Below are 20,700 nucleotides of genomic sequence, written 5' to 3' on the forward strand. Positions count from 1 at the left end.
TTTAGACTTCCATGTGAAGTTAAACGACAATGGCTTTTTTTAGTCAGACTGGAGAGAAAGGAACGCTCAGAACACACAAAGACAGGCTTTGGTTCCAGTAAAAAAAAAAAAAAGAAAAAAAAAAAAAGTTAAACTTGTCGTTCACTTTTGTGTTTATTCGTTCTGTCATCCTTCATTCCTTCATTGACAAGAGAGAAGTTGTGGTTCTTTCAACATTTCTCTTCACAGTCGAGCATTGCTTTGAACGCTCCTCCTCTTCATTCATCGCTTCACTCAGTTTAGGTATTGCCCATCTGACAGTGATACACGTCCTCGTCTTTATATGCATGGTACCACGTTTGAGAAGTCCCCTCCGTTTCACATGTTTGGGAAGAATTGCACTTTCTCTCTTTCTACTATGCACTAGTTAATACTACCCCATTGTCTCCAATACTCACCCTTGACAATGTTACTTGAACTCAGTAAAGAGAAACTCTAAATTATCACTGCAGTGTGCATATGTAAATAACACAGAACACTAAGAGTAACATTTAGGTAAATAAATAAAGTAATTATAAGGTAAATCAAAGTTTTAATAGATATATTGTATTTGAATGGGAGGTTAAGCCTGCACCAGAAATCACAGATTATGACACTACCATGTGTGTGCGGCATGTCACAGTGGAATTGTTGTCCCACAAAATGATCACAGAGAATTAAGTCTCCCATCCTTCCCACACCTCATGTGAATGAATTCAACTGGAGTGAATTCAAAGTATTAAAAAAATGAATAGTGGGCTAAACAAATCGGTTATTTCCATCGTACATACGATATTTGATCTGTACATGTAAACTTTTGAGGGGTTTTCTTTTCCGAGTGAAACAAGTGCTTTTTATTTTCTTATGTCGGTTCTCCCGTGGTGTGCAACCGGGAAAAAAAAGGTCTGTATGGAAGTCTGGTCTTTGTCGACACAAGTTTCATTTGTTACAAATAAACTCAAGTGAAAAACTAAATCATGTCCTTAAAAATCTTCTTTTTTTTTACCATGTTAAAGTCCTTTTTTAAATGTTAGGATAGTGTGCCAGGTCTTGATAACTGGGCTAATGTGTGTCAGGGTTGTAAGGACATGGGGCTCTCAGTTAAGGCAGGTGAGCCGACAGGAAAGGATGATTGTGGTTGATTGATAAGGAACCCTACAACAACCGAGACAGATCAAGTGAAGGTATACTTTTCCACCCAGATTATTTCCATCTCTGGTGGTGTTTAAGCTTTTCCATACATATGAATCATTAATGTGTATAAATAAGTCAAAGACGATTTCTCTGGTAGCTCAAAAGGTTAGAGCAGGTGATGCAAGGACAGGCTCCTTTCATGTACAAAGGTTCAAATTCTGCAGTGCAAAAGTTTAAAACACCAGTATTCCACTATTCCTTGTTGATAGATACTTGTGTCATCCTACACAGGGTTCCTGCAGGTTTCAGTAAGTCAAATTTAAGACTTTTTTAAGAAAAAGATTGAAATTTAAGACCTACAAGACGCATTACCAAAAAAATGGTGTAGTGGGTTGAGAACAAGTGCCTACACTACAACAACCTGGGTTTAAATCCAGTACAGAGCATAGTGCCAAACACATCTGTGGGCCCAGATCCCTGTAACCGCAGCGCACTCCCCGACTGTCCAGATCCCGTCTCCCAACTGTCTTTATAGGTACCCAACTGTCCCACCAGGAAAGCCTCAACCAAGAGTCTAAAAATAAATGTACCTTTTATCGGTTTTATTTATAAGTCAAGTTGTATTTATATGTCCAAGAGCAAAAATTGAGCTGTAAGAAGATCCTTCAGCCAGATTTGAACACAAGATCCCTCACACAGTAGCCCACATCCTTAACCACTGAGCTATCATGGATCATAACAAGTTCCACTTAACATAAATTTGACATTGAACTATCTAGTTGTAACAACCTGCCGAGTTGGGGTGTCAGAAAACCAGAAGACAGCAGGGCTCCCCTGTTAGCTCACTGGGTTAGTGTGCATGCTCTTTCAGACATGCTGGAGCAGTACCACAACAGCCTGGGTTCAAATCCTAATTTTAAATTGTTTATTTTAACTTAAAAGTTACAGTGTGGTCATGTGAGATGTGGGATTTCACATTCACAGTTTCATAAATATCGTCTCTCTCCTCTCCGCAAAACTCTTGTTAATCCAGGAAGATTCTCTTTAGTTTAGTTTGGTTAGAAACAGAGTGCGAATTATACAATGATAATCGGGGGTCAGCTTAATATTTAGTAATATTTACGATTGCAGGTAAGAACGATATATAAATGTATCGACCCCCGACCTGTTGTTTTGACCTCTTTTGGACTTTAGACTTAAGACCCCGCGGGAACCCTGCTACAGTTATTCAGGACCAAGCAAACACAATAGTGGGGTCTTAAAAAAGCCAACATGGATGTTTTATTGTTTTCTCTTGCTTACAGCAGTTACAGTAGCAATACATTATAGCAAGCCAAAAATAAATACAAATATTAACTTAAATAATTTGACAAAGCATGTCATTCAACAGTGACAGTTTATAAGTAGTGTGTTTTCACAGAGGGTGGGATGGTCACATCCCAATAGTCTAACATGGATTCATCTCATTCTTTTGTCTCCTGTGCTTCATAATGTACTAACCAAGCCAGTTCAGGGCCATAGATTTATATAACCCAATGTCATGATAAAATGGGTTAAATCAAAACGGTTGAACTCAAGGAAATAATGTACTTTTTGTAAGTATTAAGAGAGGAAGAGGCGAGAAAAGGAAATTGCTGTAGACTTACCTGTAGCCCAAAAGCAGAATCAGACAATAAGAACATGCAGGGAAGGGAGTAGGCTCAGAACAACAAAAAATTATCGAACAAGCAAAAAGTGCATTAATATCCAAAATAAGAACAGGGGATAGATCCCCAAAAGCTACTGTATGTAGGGCATTTAGAAAAAATCTTGTTTCGTTTTTTATATTTTACAAAGGAAAAACTTTCGTTTTTGTCGTTTATTTCAAAAAAGATGTGACAAATATAAGTTTGTTTTGTTGTTTGATTTCCCTGACAGATCGGAAACGCTAGGCAAACCACTACCCACGATGCACTCTGTTCCGCCACCCTTCAGAACATCGTCCAACCATAGTTGGTCTCCAACAACCTAGCCCCCTTTCTTTCACATTCACACACAGAGGCACACACACTACAACACCCTCAACAATCACTTGACATTCACTTCAGTGTACTCCTCTTCTGGGTCTCTCTCCTCATGCCTGACTTCATTTCCCTTTGGGGCTGCCTCGTGGTTCCCATGTGCTCTTGGTAGAAGTACGGAGGCCTGGGAGGGCCACATAGTCTTTCTGGAAGCGTGAGTTGGGGGTCCTCTGCCTCTTCCTCTCTCCCTGGGAGGTGAAGAAGGCATCCTGGAAACGCATGCTGGAGGCCGTGGACTAGGTTGGAGAACAGAGGAGAAGTTAGGAGGCATCAGTTAAGAGACAGGTGTAAGGAAATAGGAGTCATGAAGTAAAGCTAGAAGGTGACACCCGAGGACACCGTTTTGGGAGTTAACTCATAAGAGTTCGAAGGATGTTCTAAAATAGAATGAACTATAAACCTCCCTAGGCCTAATTTGGAGTTTGAAGTACTTGGTTGAGAAGTTATTTCTGATTCAAAAGTTCTCAAATCCTTTCAGATTCCATTGGCTTTTGTACAATTAAAGGAAAGGAATAGCTGTGGAGTAGTGGCAGTATTAGAGTAACAGGAACAGGAGGGGCTCATCTACACTGGCTATCTGAGAGGGTGATACTTACGAGTCTCCCCTTCACCTTTTTGGGCAGATCTTCGTCCAGAGTGTAGACATCCTCTCTCTTGGCCACCACCTGGGACCCATCTTCAAACTCCACCTGGACAATGACAACACACAAACACACACACATTTTTGTGTTGTTCCTCGACAACAATTTAAATTTTATTGTTCAATTTAGCATTTATTAATCCGGTTACATAGATACACGCACTCTCGAGTGCCTGCTCTAGCACTTTTCTCAACAACCATTTCCAATTTAGCATGCATACCATTTCAGTTGAACTTCTTTTCATAGACATACAACACAGTCCTGTTACCTGCACAAGGCCAAGGGTGTCCAATAAGAATGCTTTATTGAGAATAACTTTGGCTTTCATAAACATTTGTTGTGATAAACCACCCCATTTCCAAAAACCAAACATGTCTGAACACACCTCAGTGCGTGGAAAGGTACTGGTCCAGTTCCCTTAGCTTCTGAGCAGTGTTGACGTCAGCAAAGCATTTATGCATAGCTAATGGTTGGCGCCCCAGAAGACTAAATAAAGACTTAAGTAGAATATGGAGGCTCTTCTACATCTCAGCATGGTGAATATTTCACAGTCTCTGAATAATGCAGGTTGTCACCTTCCTCCTCCATTTCACCCTCCCAACCTCTGCATCATAAACCATCTCTTGCTGCCATCGCTCTCTCCATCCATTGTCGACTCTTTCCATTCTCTCGCTTTTTCCTCTCCATCCCCTCTTGACCAGGTAATGTCAGAACAGTCACACATTCAAGTGTGTGTTGACAAGTGCTAAACTTTTCTTACAAAAAGAATGCAACGGTGTGCTTTTCTGCATGTCACTGCATTAGGAGTGGTGTCTTTAGGTGTGCGTGGGTGTGTACCTGGTACATGTGGGAGATGTTGGAGCCCATGTATTTGGCTCCGTAGAACAGCCCGTCTGGCCACTTGACCTGAACCACCTCCCCTACTTCAGGAGGACCCAGTAGAGCACAGTCTCTGCTCTACAAAGGCACACACACACACACAGTGCCTAAGTGTATATCCAGATTCATATGATACATCCTATTTTTGTATTTATTTATATAATTCAATATTGTATTGCACGTCGTCTCACCACTATGTCTTCAGGGAAGGTGTCGTTGCTGAAAGAACCGTCGTCGAACATGACCTCGTAGAAGGTCTGGGAGGTGACCTGCGTGACCTTGGAGCTGTAGTAACGGAGGTTCTTGTGTTTGGAGATCACCGTCTGGCCCAGTGTGATGTCTTTCTGGCAAGCCGGCTGCTTCTGGGGTCAGGTTTCAAAGGTCAGGGGTCAAAACAGACCAACACGTCTAAGGACATCAACATACGTCCTGTAAATTCCTGTGGATCCAGCAGATATGCATCCCTAGAACCCTCCGCCCCCCCGTCTACGGTCGTGTTCCAGCTCAGCAATTGAGCCCCCCTTTGAGGCGGAGCGCCGCTGCATACTCACCGCCAGAGAGTTCCGCGATTGGTGCCTATGGCATGTGATTGACACCACGTAGGGCCAATCGTCAGGTTCCATGGTGACGCCGGCGGCGTGGGCGCAGGTGGCGTGGAAGGAGGTGGGGCAGCGGCCACACGAGCACTGGATGCACGCCCCCACCTGCCGCTTCCCCCAACAACGCTTCCGGCAGTAGATGCACTTCTACACTCAAAACACACACACTGGCAATTTAAAACAGCATGGATAAAGTCAAATAGTGTGTGTGTGTGTGCGCGTGTGTGTGAGACAGAGAATGTGCAGATGCAGGTATATACTTGAATACAGTTTACACCAACGTGTTTGGTGTAAACTCTAGTGCTCTGGATAAGAGCGTCTGCTAAATGACTAAATGTTTGTGAGAGAGAAAGAGGTCTGCCAAGTACAAATTAGATTGTGATGTTCTTCAGCTGACGTCATGTGAGGTTCCACAACACGCTAGAGAACATTGAACCCAGAACTGTTTGTGCCGTCTGTGGGATAATGGCGCACGCGCACAAACAAGAGAGAGAGAGAAGCATTCACTCTCACAAACACACACACACGCAAACAAGCTCCTTGTTTCCTGCTCCCAACAGCCCATCAAATCCACTTCCTTTGTGGTTCTTTTCTTCCTCCTCCGTCTCCCTCTAAGAGCTCTCCCACGACGAGGAGAGAATGACGACATCCACTCAGCACAGCGGCCTCCATCTCTCTCGTCTCCCGCCTCCTATCCGATTTTTTGGTTCTCCCTCCCTCCTTCCCTCCTTCCCTCCCTCCCATCACTGCATTACCTACACATAGAACATTAGATATGGTATTCATCTTCCTGGGATGTGCAGTCTTGCCTGTACGCAGGCTCCAGCAAAATACATGTATGCATAAAATATTCAACTTGTAAACATATCAACATCTATAAATAACCTTGTGACCTGCAATCTGACATGTCAGCAACAGGAGGAGACAGAGGGAGAGACACATTAAGAATGAATGAGAGACAGACAGAGAGAGAGGGCACAGAAATGCTGCATTTTCAACAGAACCTTTAGGGGTTGGGTCTTCGCAATAACTGTAAGTCATAAACATCTCCTACGGCAAGTATGTTCATACTGTAACTCAAGGCAGAATTCACAGCAAAGATGCCAGTCACAATGAATAATCTGAGAACTACTGCGAGCTGAGTGTGAATGTATTTACAGTAGTCCCAAAGATGGATTCAGAAAGCTACACTTGGCAGAAAGGAGGTGTTTGTAGAATGTGGTGTTTGTAGAATGTGATTCCAAGCAGTAGTAAAAGGGTGGCTACCTGGCCTGGTCTGAGCAACACAGAACATGTTCTCTCCAGAGAGGCTGCAGTCACCTTCTATATCGATGATAAGAACAGCTGATACATGTCTGTCTGGAACTGGAACTAAATGGTTTTTCTTCAAAAATGTTTCATTTTTTTATCATATTTAGCCATAAAAAGAGGAGTTTGGGATTGAATATCCCTCTGTACTTTTGAGGAGAGCAATCTCAAACGTCCTGGTCCCATCATCCCTACAGTGCCATGTCTCACTTAGCCTGCATTTCAAATGGACCCATCTTTATTTAAAAACTTCTACTTCCGTAAAATCCCTGACATCTGCCCATGGACCAGTCCAACAGGCTCTGCTACCTACAGTAAGTAGGGCATTGTGACATGAGTGAGATTAGGAGACGGGCACGGAACATAGGTGTGTGCGCGTGTGTGTGTCCGTCAAAAAGACAGACAAAGATGGAGGGAACAAGAGAGAGAGAAAGACAATGGGTTAGAAATTTGTGTGTGTGTGTCTGTATATCTAACCCACTTTCCCCCTGCCTGCGCCATCTCCGGAGTGTATTTGGGTCCCTGTGTTGAGCCATGCGTTAAGAACATTCCCACAGTAAATTATGAATGCATCGGACTGCTGTGTGTGCGTGTGTGCGTGTGTGTGTGTGTGTGTGTGAGTGGGTAGTAAATTATGAATGTGCAGGGCCACAGTGGGGGGCACCGGGTCCAATGCGAGCTCCACAGCACATGGTGGCCTGGCTGAATGATGGAGCAGACCCATCAGAGAGGGAAAGAATGATGGACCAACCACAGAGGAGAGGGAGGTATGCCAGCGCCACCTTCTGTCCTCCTCTCTCCCTCTGTGTGTGGGTGTCTCTCTCTCTCTCTCCCTCTGTGTGTGTGTGTGTCTCTCTCTCTGTGTGTGTGTCTCTCGCTCTCTGTGTGTGGGTGTGTCTCTCTCTGTGTGTGTCTCTCTCTCTCTCTGTGTGTGTGTGTGTCTCTCTCTCTCTGTGTGTGTGTCTCTCGCTCTCTGTGTGTGGGTGTGTCTCTCTCTCTCTCTTGTGTGTGTGTCTATCTCTCTCTCTCTCTCTCTCTCGTGTCTCTCTGTCACGCTCTCTTTACTTCTCTCCCTCTCACTGCATGTTCCAAACACAGACCAACACACAAGTGTCCCACAGACAGTCACTATGGTCTGGAAAATGAGGGGGGGGTCTGAGCTTGGTTGTGTCACTCGGTTCCTTTCTCAAGCAGACAGAAGAGGTCTGCTGACCTCACTACAGGCCCACAGAGCAGTGCAGTATAGTGGCAGTGTATCAGGTAGACATAATAACTCTGTCCGTCCTTAGGCAAGTCACACACACACACACACACACACACACACACACACACACACACACACACACACACACACACACACACACACACACACACACACACACACACACACACACACACACACACACACACACACACACACACACACACACACACACACACACACACACACACACACACACACACACACACACACACACACACACACACACACACACACACACACACACACACACACACACACACACACACACACACACACACACACACACACACACACACACACACACACACACACACACACACACACACACACACACACACACACACACACACACACACACACACACAGGGTGCTTCAGAAATGTCTGTCTAATTAATGAAGTGTTTGCAGCACTAATTAACGAACATGCCGGCAATCAAAGCTGCATAATTAACATGTGGTCTGTGTGTCGGAGGTGTGCGGGGTCTTGGTGTATGGGCGTGAAAATGTGTTGTATTAGGTGAGATAGGTGTGTGTGTGTGCACGCGTTATTTGTGGAAAACATTGTGTGTGTGTGTGTGGTGTGTGTGTTTGTCCTCACCAGTTTGTATCTCTGCATAGGGATCCTGCTGGTGTCTATGGGACTCCTCCTGGCTTCATCACTGAAACGCACCTCCGGCAAAGCTACCGCACACAGCACATGGGCCCACCTGCGAGTGCACAAGCACATGAGTCTGGCAGCATATACAGACACAGATCAAGCTATTTTGGGAAACACTGAATACCAAAATATAAATAAATGGAATTACTTGTCATCTGTGGTTTTCTTAAGGGCTCCACCTCTTAGGTTGCACAAACTGCAGTCCTAAAACAGAGAAAACATTCATCATTCCATCCACCCACCCTTTTCTTATCTATACATCCACCCCTCCATCACTGTGTCATGATCTGATTGGCCGCCTACCGCTGTGAAGCTTCCCTCCGTACACCGGTCGCACGACCACTCCTCGGCGATGTCGTCCGCGGCGACGCCGTAGCAGCCTGTGGATACAGGAAGCGAGCAGGTTACTTCCTGTGGCACAGCCTGGGGAAGGGGGGCGGTGATATCGAAAGTAAAATAATACGAATAAACAGGGGCCAGAACGCATGACCTCACATGTACACACACATCACTAATCAAAATAAACACTTTTGGGTTAATCTGCTAAATAAAACGTCACCCAGAGGCAACATCTCTGGCTGTAGAAGTTTGTGAAAGCGGCAAGAGGGGCCATGGTGTGACAGGAGACAGGTAGATAGCTACACCTTCACTGTCGTCTCCAGCACGTGTTAACTGGGTCGGCAAGGAAACGAAGAGCCGTGAGCACGTGTTTTTCACCTTCTGTTATTACCACGCAGAAACCGACAGAAAGAGCGTTCCAGCTATTGTGTGTAAAGAATATGCTTGCATTCATACCTGTCTGTGCACGGACAGTATGTGGCGGATAGATTGCGTGTGCGCGATATCAATGACCCCCCCTCCCCCCCTCTACTGCGTCTTCCCGCAGAAATGGCAGTGACATCACCAGCGTGGCACATCAGATCAGCATCAGACACTAGCATCGCTGTCCCAGAGCCTTTGTGGAAAACAAAACAAAAGCCCAGGGAAACAAAACCCCTAGAACGCAGGCTTTGTTTTAGCGTTGTTGTCAGTCGTGCTTGGATGTCCTTGACGGGTACAGCACAGACATATGAAAGGAAGTAAATAAACAGTATTCAGAGAAGACAAATGGGATTCTTCTCTCAGCTGGCAGGAGTGCAGAACCCACAGGCTCGAGCCTAGAGACACCAGACAGGGAATTACTTTTCCCCTACAAGTTTTGGGAGAGCTGTGTGTATTGTTTGTTTTTTTCGATGTGTGTGAGCGCGTTTGTGCGAGCATAGACGTTTCCTTTCATCCATTCATCATCAAACCCAACACAAACACACACACCTCTCCTTCCTCCTCACAGTTCAGATAACCTGGGAAGCAGCTGCAGTAGACCATCTGTATCGTCTGGTCCGGAACCCAAACTTGTGTTTTTTCCATCAATGTTAACTGATACCAAGTCTCAATCCCACACATTTGGAACAAGGGATGGAGTGAGATGGAAAGAGAGAGGGGTGAGAGGGAAGACGGGTTAACACACCAGGGTTTGGAATAGTGTGAGCGTGAAAAATGGAGGGGAAAAGTGTGTGTCACATGTTTAGTGTGGAGTTGGGAGATTTAAGGGCATGTGGGTTTGGGGGGGGATTATTTTGATTTTGTGTGTGTGTGTGTGCGTGTGTCAGCGAGTGTGGGTTTGTGGTATTGGCAGACAGTGCTGTACAGGAAGTGAGCAGGGGCAGGGAGGCAAGGATTCACTCTTGTTCAGCTGATGAGAGAAATAAAACACCCCCAACCACAGGGAGAGGGAGGGAGGAGGTGGAGGGAGGGGGGGAGGAGGTGGAGGGAAAAGAAAGTCAGAGAGGGAGGGAAGGAGGCTGGGGACTCTTGGACTCGTTGAACTTCATCTTCCAGCAAGTAAAAAATAAAATAAAATGCAGTTATGAGAAGTTGGCTTCCCTCTTCACCTACCCACACTCACACACACTTACTTGCGTGGACCTGCAGACAGCAGCTCTGGCAGGTGAGCAGGGGGCAGGTGCCGTCTTCTTGCAGGAGGGGGTTGGTGGGGGTGGGGGGTCCGCTCTGCTCCCGGTACGAGAAGCAGATCTCTGGGATCAGAGGCTTGGTCCTCCTCAGAAGGCCCCTGGGGACCCCGCTTTCTGATCTGCCTCCGCCCAAGTCCAGACTCTCCAGAGGGCCAGAGCTGCTGGACTTGCTGTCCTCCGCTCGCTCCTCAGGCTGGGGGGGGGTTGGGGTGAGGACGGTCCATTGTTAGAATGTTTTGTGTGCGTCTTTGTTTGTGTTGTGGTGTGTGTGTGTGTGTGTGTACCTGGTAGTAGGGCATGAACAACGTGCAGACGGCACAGTAGGGCTGCATGGCGGCTGCCATGGCGTTGTACTCCCTCTCTGCTGTGAAGTAGCCCTTTCTGTTTTGCCACAGGAAGAGGAGGGGCTTAGCCCATGGCTCGACTTCCTGTTCATCTCCCTCTGCCAGGATGGCCTCAGGGGGTTCTAGAAGGAAAACAAATCTGTTTCAAATAAAAATGTATCTCAATTCACATTATTTTGCCACTAAAAAACTTTTATTGCCCTGCTTAATTGGTACTGAAACATATGCTGGCTTCTTAAATGGTGAATGCTGGTGTTAAGTGACAAATATTTGATATATGAATGTGTCAAGATATTCATGCCTTTTAAATATTTCCTCGGTTGTAAAAGTCACACGTTGAGCCAGCATCTGACGGCCTAAAGACCTCATTTGAAACCCACAAAGCCCAAATGACGTCTCTTTTATAACCTTCTCTCCCAGAGATAAACTGATAAAACAACGGTTGAATTATTCACTGCTATTCATGGCCAGATTGTGTGTGTGTGTGTGTGTGTTTCTGCAGTAATGGCTAAACATTAAAAAAGAGCCTTCTTCTTTCTCTAAATGCCATGAAGATGGATAGAGGTACGTTTGGTCACGACCAACCCCATTTTTCTGCGGTGTGCCATAAGATATAAATCTCACTCCTCAATGGTGTGTGGACCCAAGTACAGTGTACAAGTGTGTGTGTGCATGCATGCATGCGTAATGACATCTGACTGGTCGCTGAGGGGAATATAAAATGTGAGATATGGACTGACGGGGTTTGGGTGGAGATGGCCGGGCTTCAGCAGTGCGTGGAGGCCAGCTCCGACCTTGTCAAAGCCATCAGAGGTCACGAGCTCATGGTCTCTGGCCCTCTGCCACTCTGTAAACAGAGCCGGCGAGGACGGGAAATATCTACGGTTGGAGCTGGAGCGCGTGTTAGAAGGAGCCCAAGAAGATCACAGCTCGCCATTTAGTTGGTATGCATGGATAAAAGTGCATGTACAGAGGTCAAGAACTTAGGTCCCACACAATGTGTATGTATGCATGCGTGTGTGTGTGTGTGTGTGTGTGTGTGTGTGTGTGTGTGAGAGAGAGAGAGAGAGAGTAGCCACCATCATCGCTGGTGGCCTGCTGCTTGACGGCGGTGGGCACAGCTCGGGCAGTGGGCTTCCTGAGAGGGTGGCGCCAGCTCTTCCCGCTCCTCTTCACCAATGGAGGAGGGTACTGGAGGAGATGGGGAGGGCAAAGGACGACAGATGATCACACGCTGACCAATCACTGAATCACATTTAGCCCCTTTTTTGTGCTAATATGGATGTATGGCTGATGGTAGCCACGTATTTTTTCATGGGTACGCTGGGAATACATGCAAGTGTGCGTGTGTGTGTGTCTTCACATCAATACAGGTACTCACAGGACAAACTTCCCCAGGTTCCAGCCCAGCGTCTCCACACCCATAGTCACTCGTTTCATTTTCCTCTGAAGAAGACGAGTCACTGCTACTCTCCTCCCTTGCACTGCTCTGCTCCTCTTCCTCCTCCTCAGACTCAGCCTCCTCCATGTCAGAAACGTCCTCCCCATCCCTCCTTTCCTCCAGGGGCAGTCCTGGAGGCTCCGGGTCTGGACCCCCCTCTGCCTCCCTCTCCACCCCCAGCTCCCTGCACAGTGCCAGGGCTTCGACCGCCTCAACCTCCCCTCTCTGGAGTTCAAAGTCTCCACACAGCCCTAGGGGCTCCACAGCCCCGGCCGAGCCCAGGGAGGTGGACTCCAGCTGGGCCCAGGTGAGCGGCCCATCCCCTTCCTGGTTGTCCTGCTGGTGCTGGTTGGGGTTGGGCTCGTCAAGGTCCGTGACCTCTTTGCACTGCGGTTCAGTCCACATGGTGTAAGGGAGGGAGTCGTGGGTGAAGTCCGCCGGCAGTTCGGGGTGAAGGCTCTCAATGAGCACCGCGGGACTCTGGGAGTTGAGGTTCTTCCAGATGCCACTGGAGAATGGTTTGGGCTCCAGAAAGAGACTTTGAGAACTACAATGGGCATCCATGTTGTGATGCTGAAGAGCCTCATCATCATGAAGATGATCTAGTATGGCGTTATTATTGTAGTTGCTGGTGTTAATGCTTAGCCCAGTGTGAGTAATGACATTGTGACTGGAACTACTGGTCAAGTGAGAGCCTGAGGTGTCAATGAGCGAGGGTCTGGAAGATAGACTTAGCTGCTGTGCTACTGGTGCAGCCTCAAAGCTTGATAGGCCACCTCTCACATTGGCCTCAGCAGGAGTCCGATTTTCAGACTGGCTGTGGGGCATTTCAAAGTCTGTTTGCGAGGCAAGTAGTGTTTCCTGGTGGTTGCCAGCAGGCGTTTGGGGCCGGGGGTCGGCGGTGGAGTTAGTAGCCATCTGTTCGGTATGGGAACCCTCCTGAGTAGGACTCGGGTGCCAGTGGTGGTTAAGCTGAAGGAACTCCTTCACCGTCGACGTTTGTGCCACCTCTCCAAACTCGGCGGTTGGCGTCCGAGGCGAGAGCGCTGAGGGGACAGGCGTTTCACGCTGAAGTACGGGCGCGGGTAGACAGCCCAGTACTGTGGAGGTTTTCACCTCTGCCTGCCCGCTGCTGACAGCCAGGGTGAGGGAGGGCATCTCCTGGGTGAGGACGGGAGGGAGGGGGCCAAAGCGCTCCTCCCCCGCAAGCTCGGGGGTGAGGAGGGGCATGTCGGCACCGACGGCACTCCTCTGCAACAGAGGGGGGGCGCCGTTCTCGGCGAAGGTGCGGCTCTGTACGGGGGGGAGGCTCGGCGCGGGAGGAAGCGAGACTGGACTGGAGCCACGATGGCTCTCCGCTGGGTCTGGGTTCACGTCGTAAAGTGCTTCTGTGGCGGAGTGATTGTGGCGTGCCGGGCGGGTGAGCTGTGTCCTCGCTGGGTTTGTAGTGTTCGAGATGTCCGTCTCCGTACCTTGACCCCTACCCACGTCAGTGCTGGAGGTGGTGGGTGTTAGGGTGGGGGGGTCTCTGGTTGTCAGAGCTTCAGAGACAGGTGGGTTGGTGAACATCTCCAGCCCACCAGGACAACCCGTTTGGGGGGGAGAAGAGCCCAACCACACGGCTTTACTACTGCTGCCATCCTGAAAAGGTAGAGAGCGTTCCGCTTCTAAAGGGAGAGGCTTAGTAATGCCATCCTTGGGTCCTGGCATTTTTGAGCAGGCATGTGTAGGGGCAGTCTCTGAGTCTGATCCACATCGGGGTCCTGCCACGACCTCTGAACCCGAGGGGTCCTGATGGGGATCGTTCAGAAGGGATGGGAGAGGCAGCCCTGAGAAAGCCTTTCTGCTGGAAGGAGCTGTAGGACAGGGGGAGGGGTCGGGGCGACGGGAACCTGGTAACTCAGCGTAGGGAAAAGTCAGGAGGTCGCTCTCCATCCTGTTCACCTTGACGATGCACATCTGTCTGCAAGGACCTGCTGGAGATGGGAGAACACTCGATTTACTATTGACTTGATGCGGTAGGACACCATAGAGAAGAACGGAACAGACCATTACACTACATGCTGGTGGTTAGAAACACAGACGATGAGGATTGGATTATCTGAAGCGTCCGGCCCCGCATTCTGATCCCATACCTTCTGTCTCCGCCAGTCAGTCTCTTACCAGGGAACTGGAGAGAGTTCTGATTCTGGTTAAGACAGGAGCTCTCGTCCTCCGCCTCATCCTCCTCTTCTTCCTCCTCCTCCTCTTCTTCTTCTTCCTCCCTGGCACTGCTGCCTGTCTGGGCCAGGGCTCTCCGGACTTTGGGCCCCAGGGGGCCCGGCAAGCCCCTCTTGCGGCTGGAGAGGACCGAGGGACCCTCCAGGGCTAGGGGCTCCTCTGTGGTCCGCAGGCGCTTGGAGCGCGTACGGGAGTGAGGGAGGTTGCTGCTAGGAGGGAGTGAGAGAGGATTATAACGAGGATTTGCAGAAATCAAACCAGGAAGGATTACAACAGGGAAACTGAATGGGAACTCTGTGATGGCACAACTAACTCAACTCAATCGACGAGACTGACCCAACAGCACATTCCAAAAAAAAGGCTAATTAAGATCCAAAACAACAGGGGTGCGAGGTAACCCAAATCAAATATACCTTTTTATGTATCCAGGGTACAACAGTTCAAGCAGGACTGACCTCTTGTCGGGCGTTTTGACCCTGTGGCGCCTCTGCAGCCAGCTCTGCAGCTCAGGGGTGGAGCCCGGCGTGGGGCGGGTGTGGTCGAGGGGGGCGGAGTCTTTGCCCAGCTTCCAGATGGGGTAGCGGTCGGGCTGGAAGCGTTTGACAAAGGGGTCCATGGAGATCTTCACCATGTCTTTACTGCAGGTGCACTGGGACACAGGTTCAAGGTCATTATTAAATGGTGATTGAAACTACCTTGGACAGCTACGTAGGAACAGTCAAACGTTCCCGTTTACCTGCGTGGCCACCTTGCCGTAGTCGATCCAGCGGACGCTGGCAAAGTTAGTGGACTCGGCGCAGTTGAAGCCGTGGTTGAAGCCAGCGTGGTAGCCGTAAGGGAAGGTGATCATGAACTCCCCCGCCTCCTGGGTGATCTGGGGGGGGGGGAGAGGGAGAGAGAGGATGAGGTAGACAGGGGAGGGAGAGAGAGAGAGAGGATGAGGTAGACAGGGGATGGAGAGAGAGAGAGAGAATGAGGTAGACAGGGGAGGGAGAGAGAGCATGGGAGAGATTAAAGGTCTAATCTTGTCAGATCTCCCATCTACGCTGACTGACGAAGGCAGGCTATTGGTAGGCCATGAACGCAGCACCGTGAGAGATTATAGAGAGTATGGTGAGAGTATGGTGACTTGCGCTGCATGCCAGCTTACCTTGTCAAAGGGGATGCCGTACTTCTTCAGGACAGAGGGAGAGATGAGGGTCATCTTGTGACGGAGGAAGGCCTCGCAGCCCTTGAAGCTGTTGGGGAAGAACCCTGAGGAGGAACAAGAGCCACACACACACACAACATGGACGCCGTCAAAACACTCTCACTGTTGTTTGTTAGCTGACAGAAAGGCACAGCTCCTAACATGAGTGACCCCTCCCAAACGCTAACTTTAACAGATGGGCGTTCGATAATTTGTTTATTGAAATAAATCTTGTTTTCCTCCATGAAGAAGATCACTGTAAAGATTGAGGATGTCTAAGTTGAAGAACAGTTGACGTTCGTTTATTACCTGTGGCAAGACGTTCCAGTCTCTTCCCATGCTCAGGGGGGATGGCATACCTGGGGAAAAACAAGGGAAAGATACCGTCAATACTGTGGTGTGTCTGTGTGTGTGTGTGTGTCTGTGTGTGTCTGTGTGTGTTGTGTGTGTGTGTGTGTGTGTGTGTGTGTGTGTGTGTGTGTGTGCTTATCAACATTTGTTCGCGTGACTTGTTTACAATATACACTTACACTGCATTTCAAACCAGAAGGCAAACAAGTATGGGTAGCATGAAATTCTTCACAGAATAATCTTCCTTCATTTGGTACACTACAAGACTGACACCAAGTGGTCAGTTCAGGCAAAAAAATATCCACTTTAGTAAAGCAATTTCTTTGCTTTGATTTAAGTCATCACTACACCCACTTCCTCTTCAAGTGTACCTTGAATCTAAACACGCTGAAAGAAGGAAAAGAACATCACAGCGGCGTTCTCGTCAGAGCTCTAACAGCCCAATTTGGGTCACTGAAGCGAGGCTTTGATAATGAGGACCAACTCTGGCCCAAACAACTCATCCAGAGATGACAGCTGTGAGGCTCTAGTTATGAAGGTCTGGAAAGGTGTAGAACTCCCTTCGGGTCTGAGAGAGGCGTTCCATTTGGCTCACACCTCCTCTATCTGGCATTATAACCCAAACCTCCCCCCCCCCCCCCCCCCACTACACACATGTATGCATCCAGACACACACACACACACACACACCCCTACAACATGACACACAGAGCTGGGGGGTTGGAGAGGCAGCCCATGATACAGTTGTGAGGGAAGGTGGGAGAGGTGCCTTTTAAGCATCTCCCCTCCAGCGACAAGCTGTCAAAATGGGGGCAAGGTGAAGTGTGTGTGTGTGTGTGTGTGTGTGTGTGTGCGTGCGTCCTGTCTGGCAGTGACACTGAATCCATAAGGGGGCTGCAGGGCTGACTGCTCTAATGAGCACACTTCCCTCCCAGGGGAAAGAGAGACAGAGGAGCCAGACAACCTAGAGAGGGAGGAAGAAAGGAAATCTCTCTCTCTCTCGCCATTCCTCCCACTCTTATTCCTCCCCGCTCACTTTTGCTTTTCCCCAACGCTCCATCTCTTTCACAAGCCCCCCCCCCCCCCCCTTCTCCTCTTGCCATATCTTGCCTCAGTGACAAAAGCAAACAACCCAATTAAGCCTGACAAGTTGCTCATCCACAAGCCCCCAAAATATTACACACGAGTATGCCCCCCTTCTCCCTACGCACGAGCGTGCCCCCCTTCTCCCTACGCACGAGCGTGCCCCCCTTCTCCCTACGCACGAGCGTGCCCCCCTTCTCCCTACGCACGAGCGTGCCCCCCTTCTCCCTACGCACGAGCGTGCATCCTACCCCCCTCACCAAGACTTGGGCTCGCCAAAGTGCAGGTAGTTGATGCTGTAGAGGTCCATGTCCTCCGTGTGCCAAGAGAAGGAGGTCTTCCACATGCCGAAGTACAGGTAGGGCGTGTTGACCCCTTGGATGGAAACGCCACAGTCTTCCTCGATCACATCCAGGATGGAGTTGAGGTGGCCGATGTTCCACTCCTCAATGTCCTGGGAAGAGGAGGAGGAAGAGAGGGTAGAGGGAGAAGAAGAAAGAATTGGAGGATTGATAGCGAAGGAGAGTAGAGATGATGGGAGAATGAGTGTGTGTGTGTGTGTGTGTGTGTGTGTGTGTGTGTGTGTGTGTGTGTGTGTGTGTGTGTGTGTGTGTGTGTGTGTGTGTGCAGGAGGGGAGGCAGAGACGGAGAGAAGGGATGGAGTAACAGGAGAAAAGATTTTTGAGACAGGAGGTGACAGAACGCACGCTTGAGACACCGAGCTACAAGGTCAAAAACAAACCGCCATCTTTGTGAGCGAGCGGCCAGGTGTTACCTCATCGTAGAGACTGCCGCTGACGTCAGCTCCATATATGGGCGACACAAAGGTCAGGTTCCTCCAGTACTTCCTCTCCAGGTCCTCATAGTTCAAGTAGCGAGGGGTGCAGTATCTAAAGCAACAGATAGTGATGGAAAGATGTGGAAAAACACATCACAAAGGAACACTTACACCTTAGTTTTTTTACACAGGTAGCCATTTTTTCCCCAATGTGTGGGAGTTGATGTTTCTACCTCCACCAATGATGAGATGTGAAAATGGCTTGACAGAAAGTACTAATCCAGGTGGGTTTTCCCTTTCAAATGAATCCTGTTAAAAAATAATCCTAGATTGGCTGAGATCAGTGAGCGCGGTGCACGCAAAAGGGGTCAATTACTGACTTGTCACTGTTAGCGAGTCGCCTGAACTCCTGCACGCTCAGCGCTTTCTTCTGAATGTTGTACTGGGTGAAGAGGCCCGACTGGCCCGCCACCATCTGCTGGATGGGGGCGTGGATCATCAGGTCGTCAATGTCGTCGTAGCTACGCCGCGGCTTCCAGCCCTTTGGAGGGATCACCTGGGAAAGGTTGGGGGGAGAGAGAAAGGCAGTTTTTATGCAGCGATTGGTTCATCATCGGCATACACAATTCCCCCCTGGTATGGTCTAGAAACGCCACACACACACACCTTGACCATGCCTAGGAAACACTGCCATTTCAAACACCCCTGCAATATGAGACCACACATCATACCTTGGCCAGGCCAGCGCGGTGTGCTCCTTGGGACTCCATGTACACCAGGTACTGGTTGAAGTCCCTGAACTCCTCCATGGTGGGCCGGAAAGTCATTATCTTGCAGGTGGGGTTTGCAGGGGTATACACCTCTGCTCCCGCCATCCTGACTCTGCCTGCCTCACCTGCTACAGCCTAGAGGGAACAGCCACCAGGAGAAATTCAACAGACAGTAGTTTCATCTCCCATTATGTAGGCTCTGAATAATGACCCCCCATCCCCATGCTCTCCCCATCCCCTAGAAATGATTATATGGTAACAAATCCAATGACCCTCTTGAACTTCTCAAACGTACATACTCACTACCAGTGGAGTACCAGTCCAGTACACTGTTCGATTATTTGCAATGCAAATTAGCCTTCATGATAAAACTAAACTTGCAAGTCTGGGGCAGAATTGCTATATCATTTATTGCGCTATGACATCGATTACTTCGTGAATAAGAGCTTTACATCACTCTCCAATGGCCGCTAGGTGGTGGGCAAGTGCCGTAAACAAAAGGCTAAACCTTAGCCTGTCTCATTGACGCTTGAAGTCCTTCTGGTGTATTTGCTTCCCAACTCCAAATGTACTTTGTACGGGGACAAAGGATTGGATTTACCCAGTGTTTAAATAATGAGATTAAACAGAGCACCGTGCTATTCAAAATGTAATACGAATGCTGGTAAATAAAATTAGACGATGTGTAAGTTGTATAACAAATAAAAGCACTAATTAAATAAATAAAAAACAAGCATATACAGTCAAACCACCCGTTAAAGTAAACCTTTAAACACCATTAATGTAAAGTATGATTTATTTGAGACGAGTTGGCTAACATATATGCCTAGCTCTATGTTAAACTACATGAGTGAAAACGGCAGGGCTGATCTTTGTCTGGCTGGCCAAGCTACGTTCTGTTGTGATAGCCAGCAATGGCAGAACAGACACTGAGAATATTGATAACTATGAGCTAGCTATGCTACCACCACCGACTGTCTGGGACACTCCCTATGGATAAAGTCAATTTAAACCACCTGAGACTTGCTTGATATATATTGAGTTTATTTAATAGACAGAACATCAGGTGCGTATCTTTAAAAGGACACCACCTCGGTTAAGTTAGCTTGCATTCATCGGGCTTCACAATACACATAAAGGGGCATTTAAATGTCCATTGGATGCAAGGTGTCGGGCTGCTAGGCCCCTTGCAATTTGGCTATCTGTATGATACACAAATATCGCAATAAAATAGATTAAATGTTTTACTGAATGAGATTAACTTTGGAATACATTTAGGTTCAAAAAAAGCATGATTTACAGGGCAAGCGAATTATGAGGTGTCCATAAGGGCGTGTGCTAACTTCGATAAGCTACAGTTGGCTAGCTCTACAGTACAGCCAGTTTAGCCAGATTAGCTTAGCCACAGGACTGCTGTTGGTTTTCACAAAAATAGATCCTGCAAATGAATTGAAGCGAAACAACCCGGCATGTATAAACTACACTGTACATATTACAACGTCCATACGATATGTACTATACCTTGGTTATAATGGGTAAAATGTCGTATTGTTGTTTATCCGTTGCGCTGATCGTACATCTGTTTTCACATGACAGCTGGTAGTGGTTCGTTCACTGCCAGTGTCTTCTTCTACTATTGGGCCTTAAGCATGCAAACACCGGTCATGCGTAATGCTGCCCCCTATCTGTACAGTAACGGTTCCAAAATGTATTTTATTATTTGAATTATAGAATTTTTATGATACACCCAATAAATCATAATTAAATTATACTTGACTTATTTATACTTACTATTCTATATCGTAATTAGATAGTTTAATGTTGTGCTTTCTTTCTTGTCGAGAATGCTATTCTGTCTGGTTAATTCAAGTAGTAGCCTAGACCAATAAATGCAGTATGAAAGTATTCAGTAAGATGGGTAGAGTTATATCTTTAAAAAAATAACTGGTTA

The 20,700-nt window shown here is 47.9% G+C and overlaps 1 protein-coding gene across 12 annotated transcripts; it reads right to left on the reverse strand.

Moving 5' to 3' along the window:
* Positions 1 to 2,410: 2,410 nt before the first annotated feature.
* On the reverse strand, positions 2,411 to 20,349 carry kdm4c (lysine (K)-specific demethylase 4C). Of its 12 annotated transcripts, none has more exons than XM_067250757.1 (22): positions 20,271 to 20,349; positions 18,711 to 18,884; positions 18,360 to 18,535; positions 17,977 to 18,091; positions 17,462 to 17,655; positions 16,077 to 16,126; positions 15,729 to 15,832; positions 15,315 to 15,452; positions 15,034 to 15,227; positions 14,522 to 14,784; positions 12,299 to 14,334; positions 11,997 to 12,108; positions 10,858 to 11,039; positions 10,517 to 10,766; positions 8,865 to 8,941; positions 8,710 to 8,765; positions 8,502 to 8,610; positions 5,284 to 5,478; positions 4,924 to 5,091; positions 4,691 to 4,810; positions 3,809 to 3,901; positions 2,411 to 3,448 (listed from the first exon to the last, which is right to left on the reverse strand). In XM_067250757.1, exons 2-22 carry the CDS (start codon positions 18,852 to 18,854, stop codon positions 3,278 to 3,280), a joined length of 4,947 nt encoding a protein of 1,648 aa, XP_067106858.1. In that variant the 5' UTR covers positions 18,855 to 18,884; positions 20,271 to 20,349; the 3' UTR covers positions 2,411 to 3,277. The 12 variants fall into 12 exon arrangements, 11 of the variants coding, with proteins under 11 accessions (XP_067106858.1, XP_067106848.1, XP_067106849.1 ...); XM_067250747.1 differs by having other exon boundaries at positions 4,924 to 5,094; XM_067250748.1 differs by having other exon boundaries at positions 4,924 to 5,094; positions 12,299 to 14,331; positions 14,522 to 14,787.
* Positions 20,350 to 20,700: the final 351 nt, after the last annotated feature.

This window comes from Osmerus mordax, chromosome 14, assembly GCF_038355195.1.
Source record: "Osmerus mordax isolate fOsmMor3 chromosome 14, fOsmMor3.pri, whole genome shotgun sequence".
NCBI lineage: Eukaryota > Metazoa > Chordata > Actinopteri > Osmeriformes > Osmeridae > Osmerus > Osmerus mordax.

Bases quoted from the DNA above. Each gene is read 5' to 3' on its own strand.
- kdm4c (XM_067250746.1), bottom strand. From the start codon at position 18,854: ATGGCGGGAGCAGAGGTGTATACCCCTGCAAACCCCACCTGCAAGATA. The intron at 10,767-10,857 runs GTACACACACAC...ACCCCCCCCCAG, and splicing joins TGTTCATGCCCTACTACCAG to CCTGAGGAGCGAGCGGAGGA. The intron at 8,942-10,516 runs GTAAGTGTGTGT...CTGTATCCACAG, and splicing joins CTGTCTGCAGGTCCACGCAA to GCTGCTACGGCGTCGCCGCG.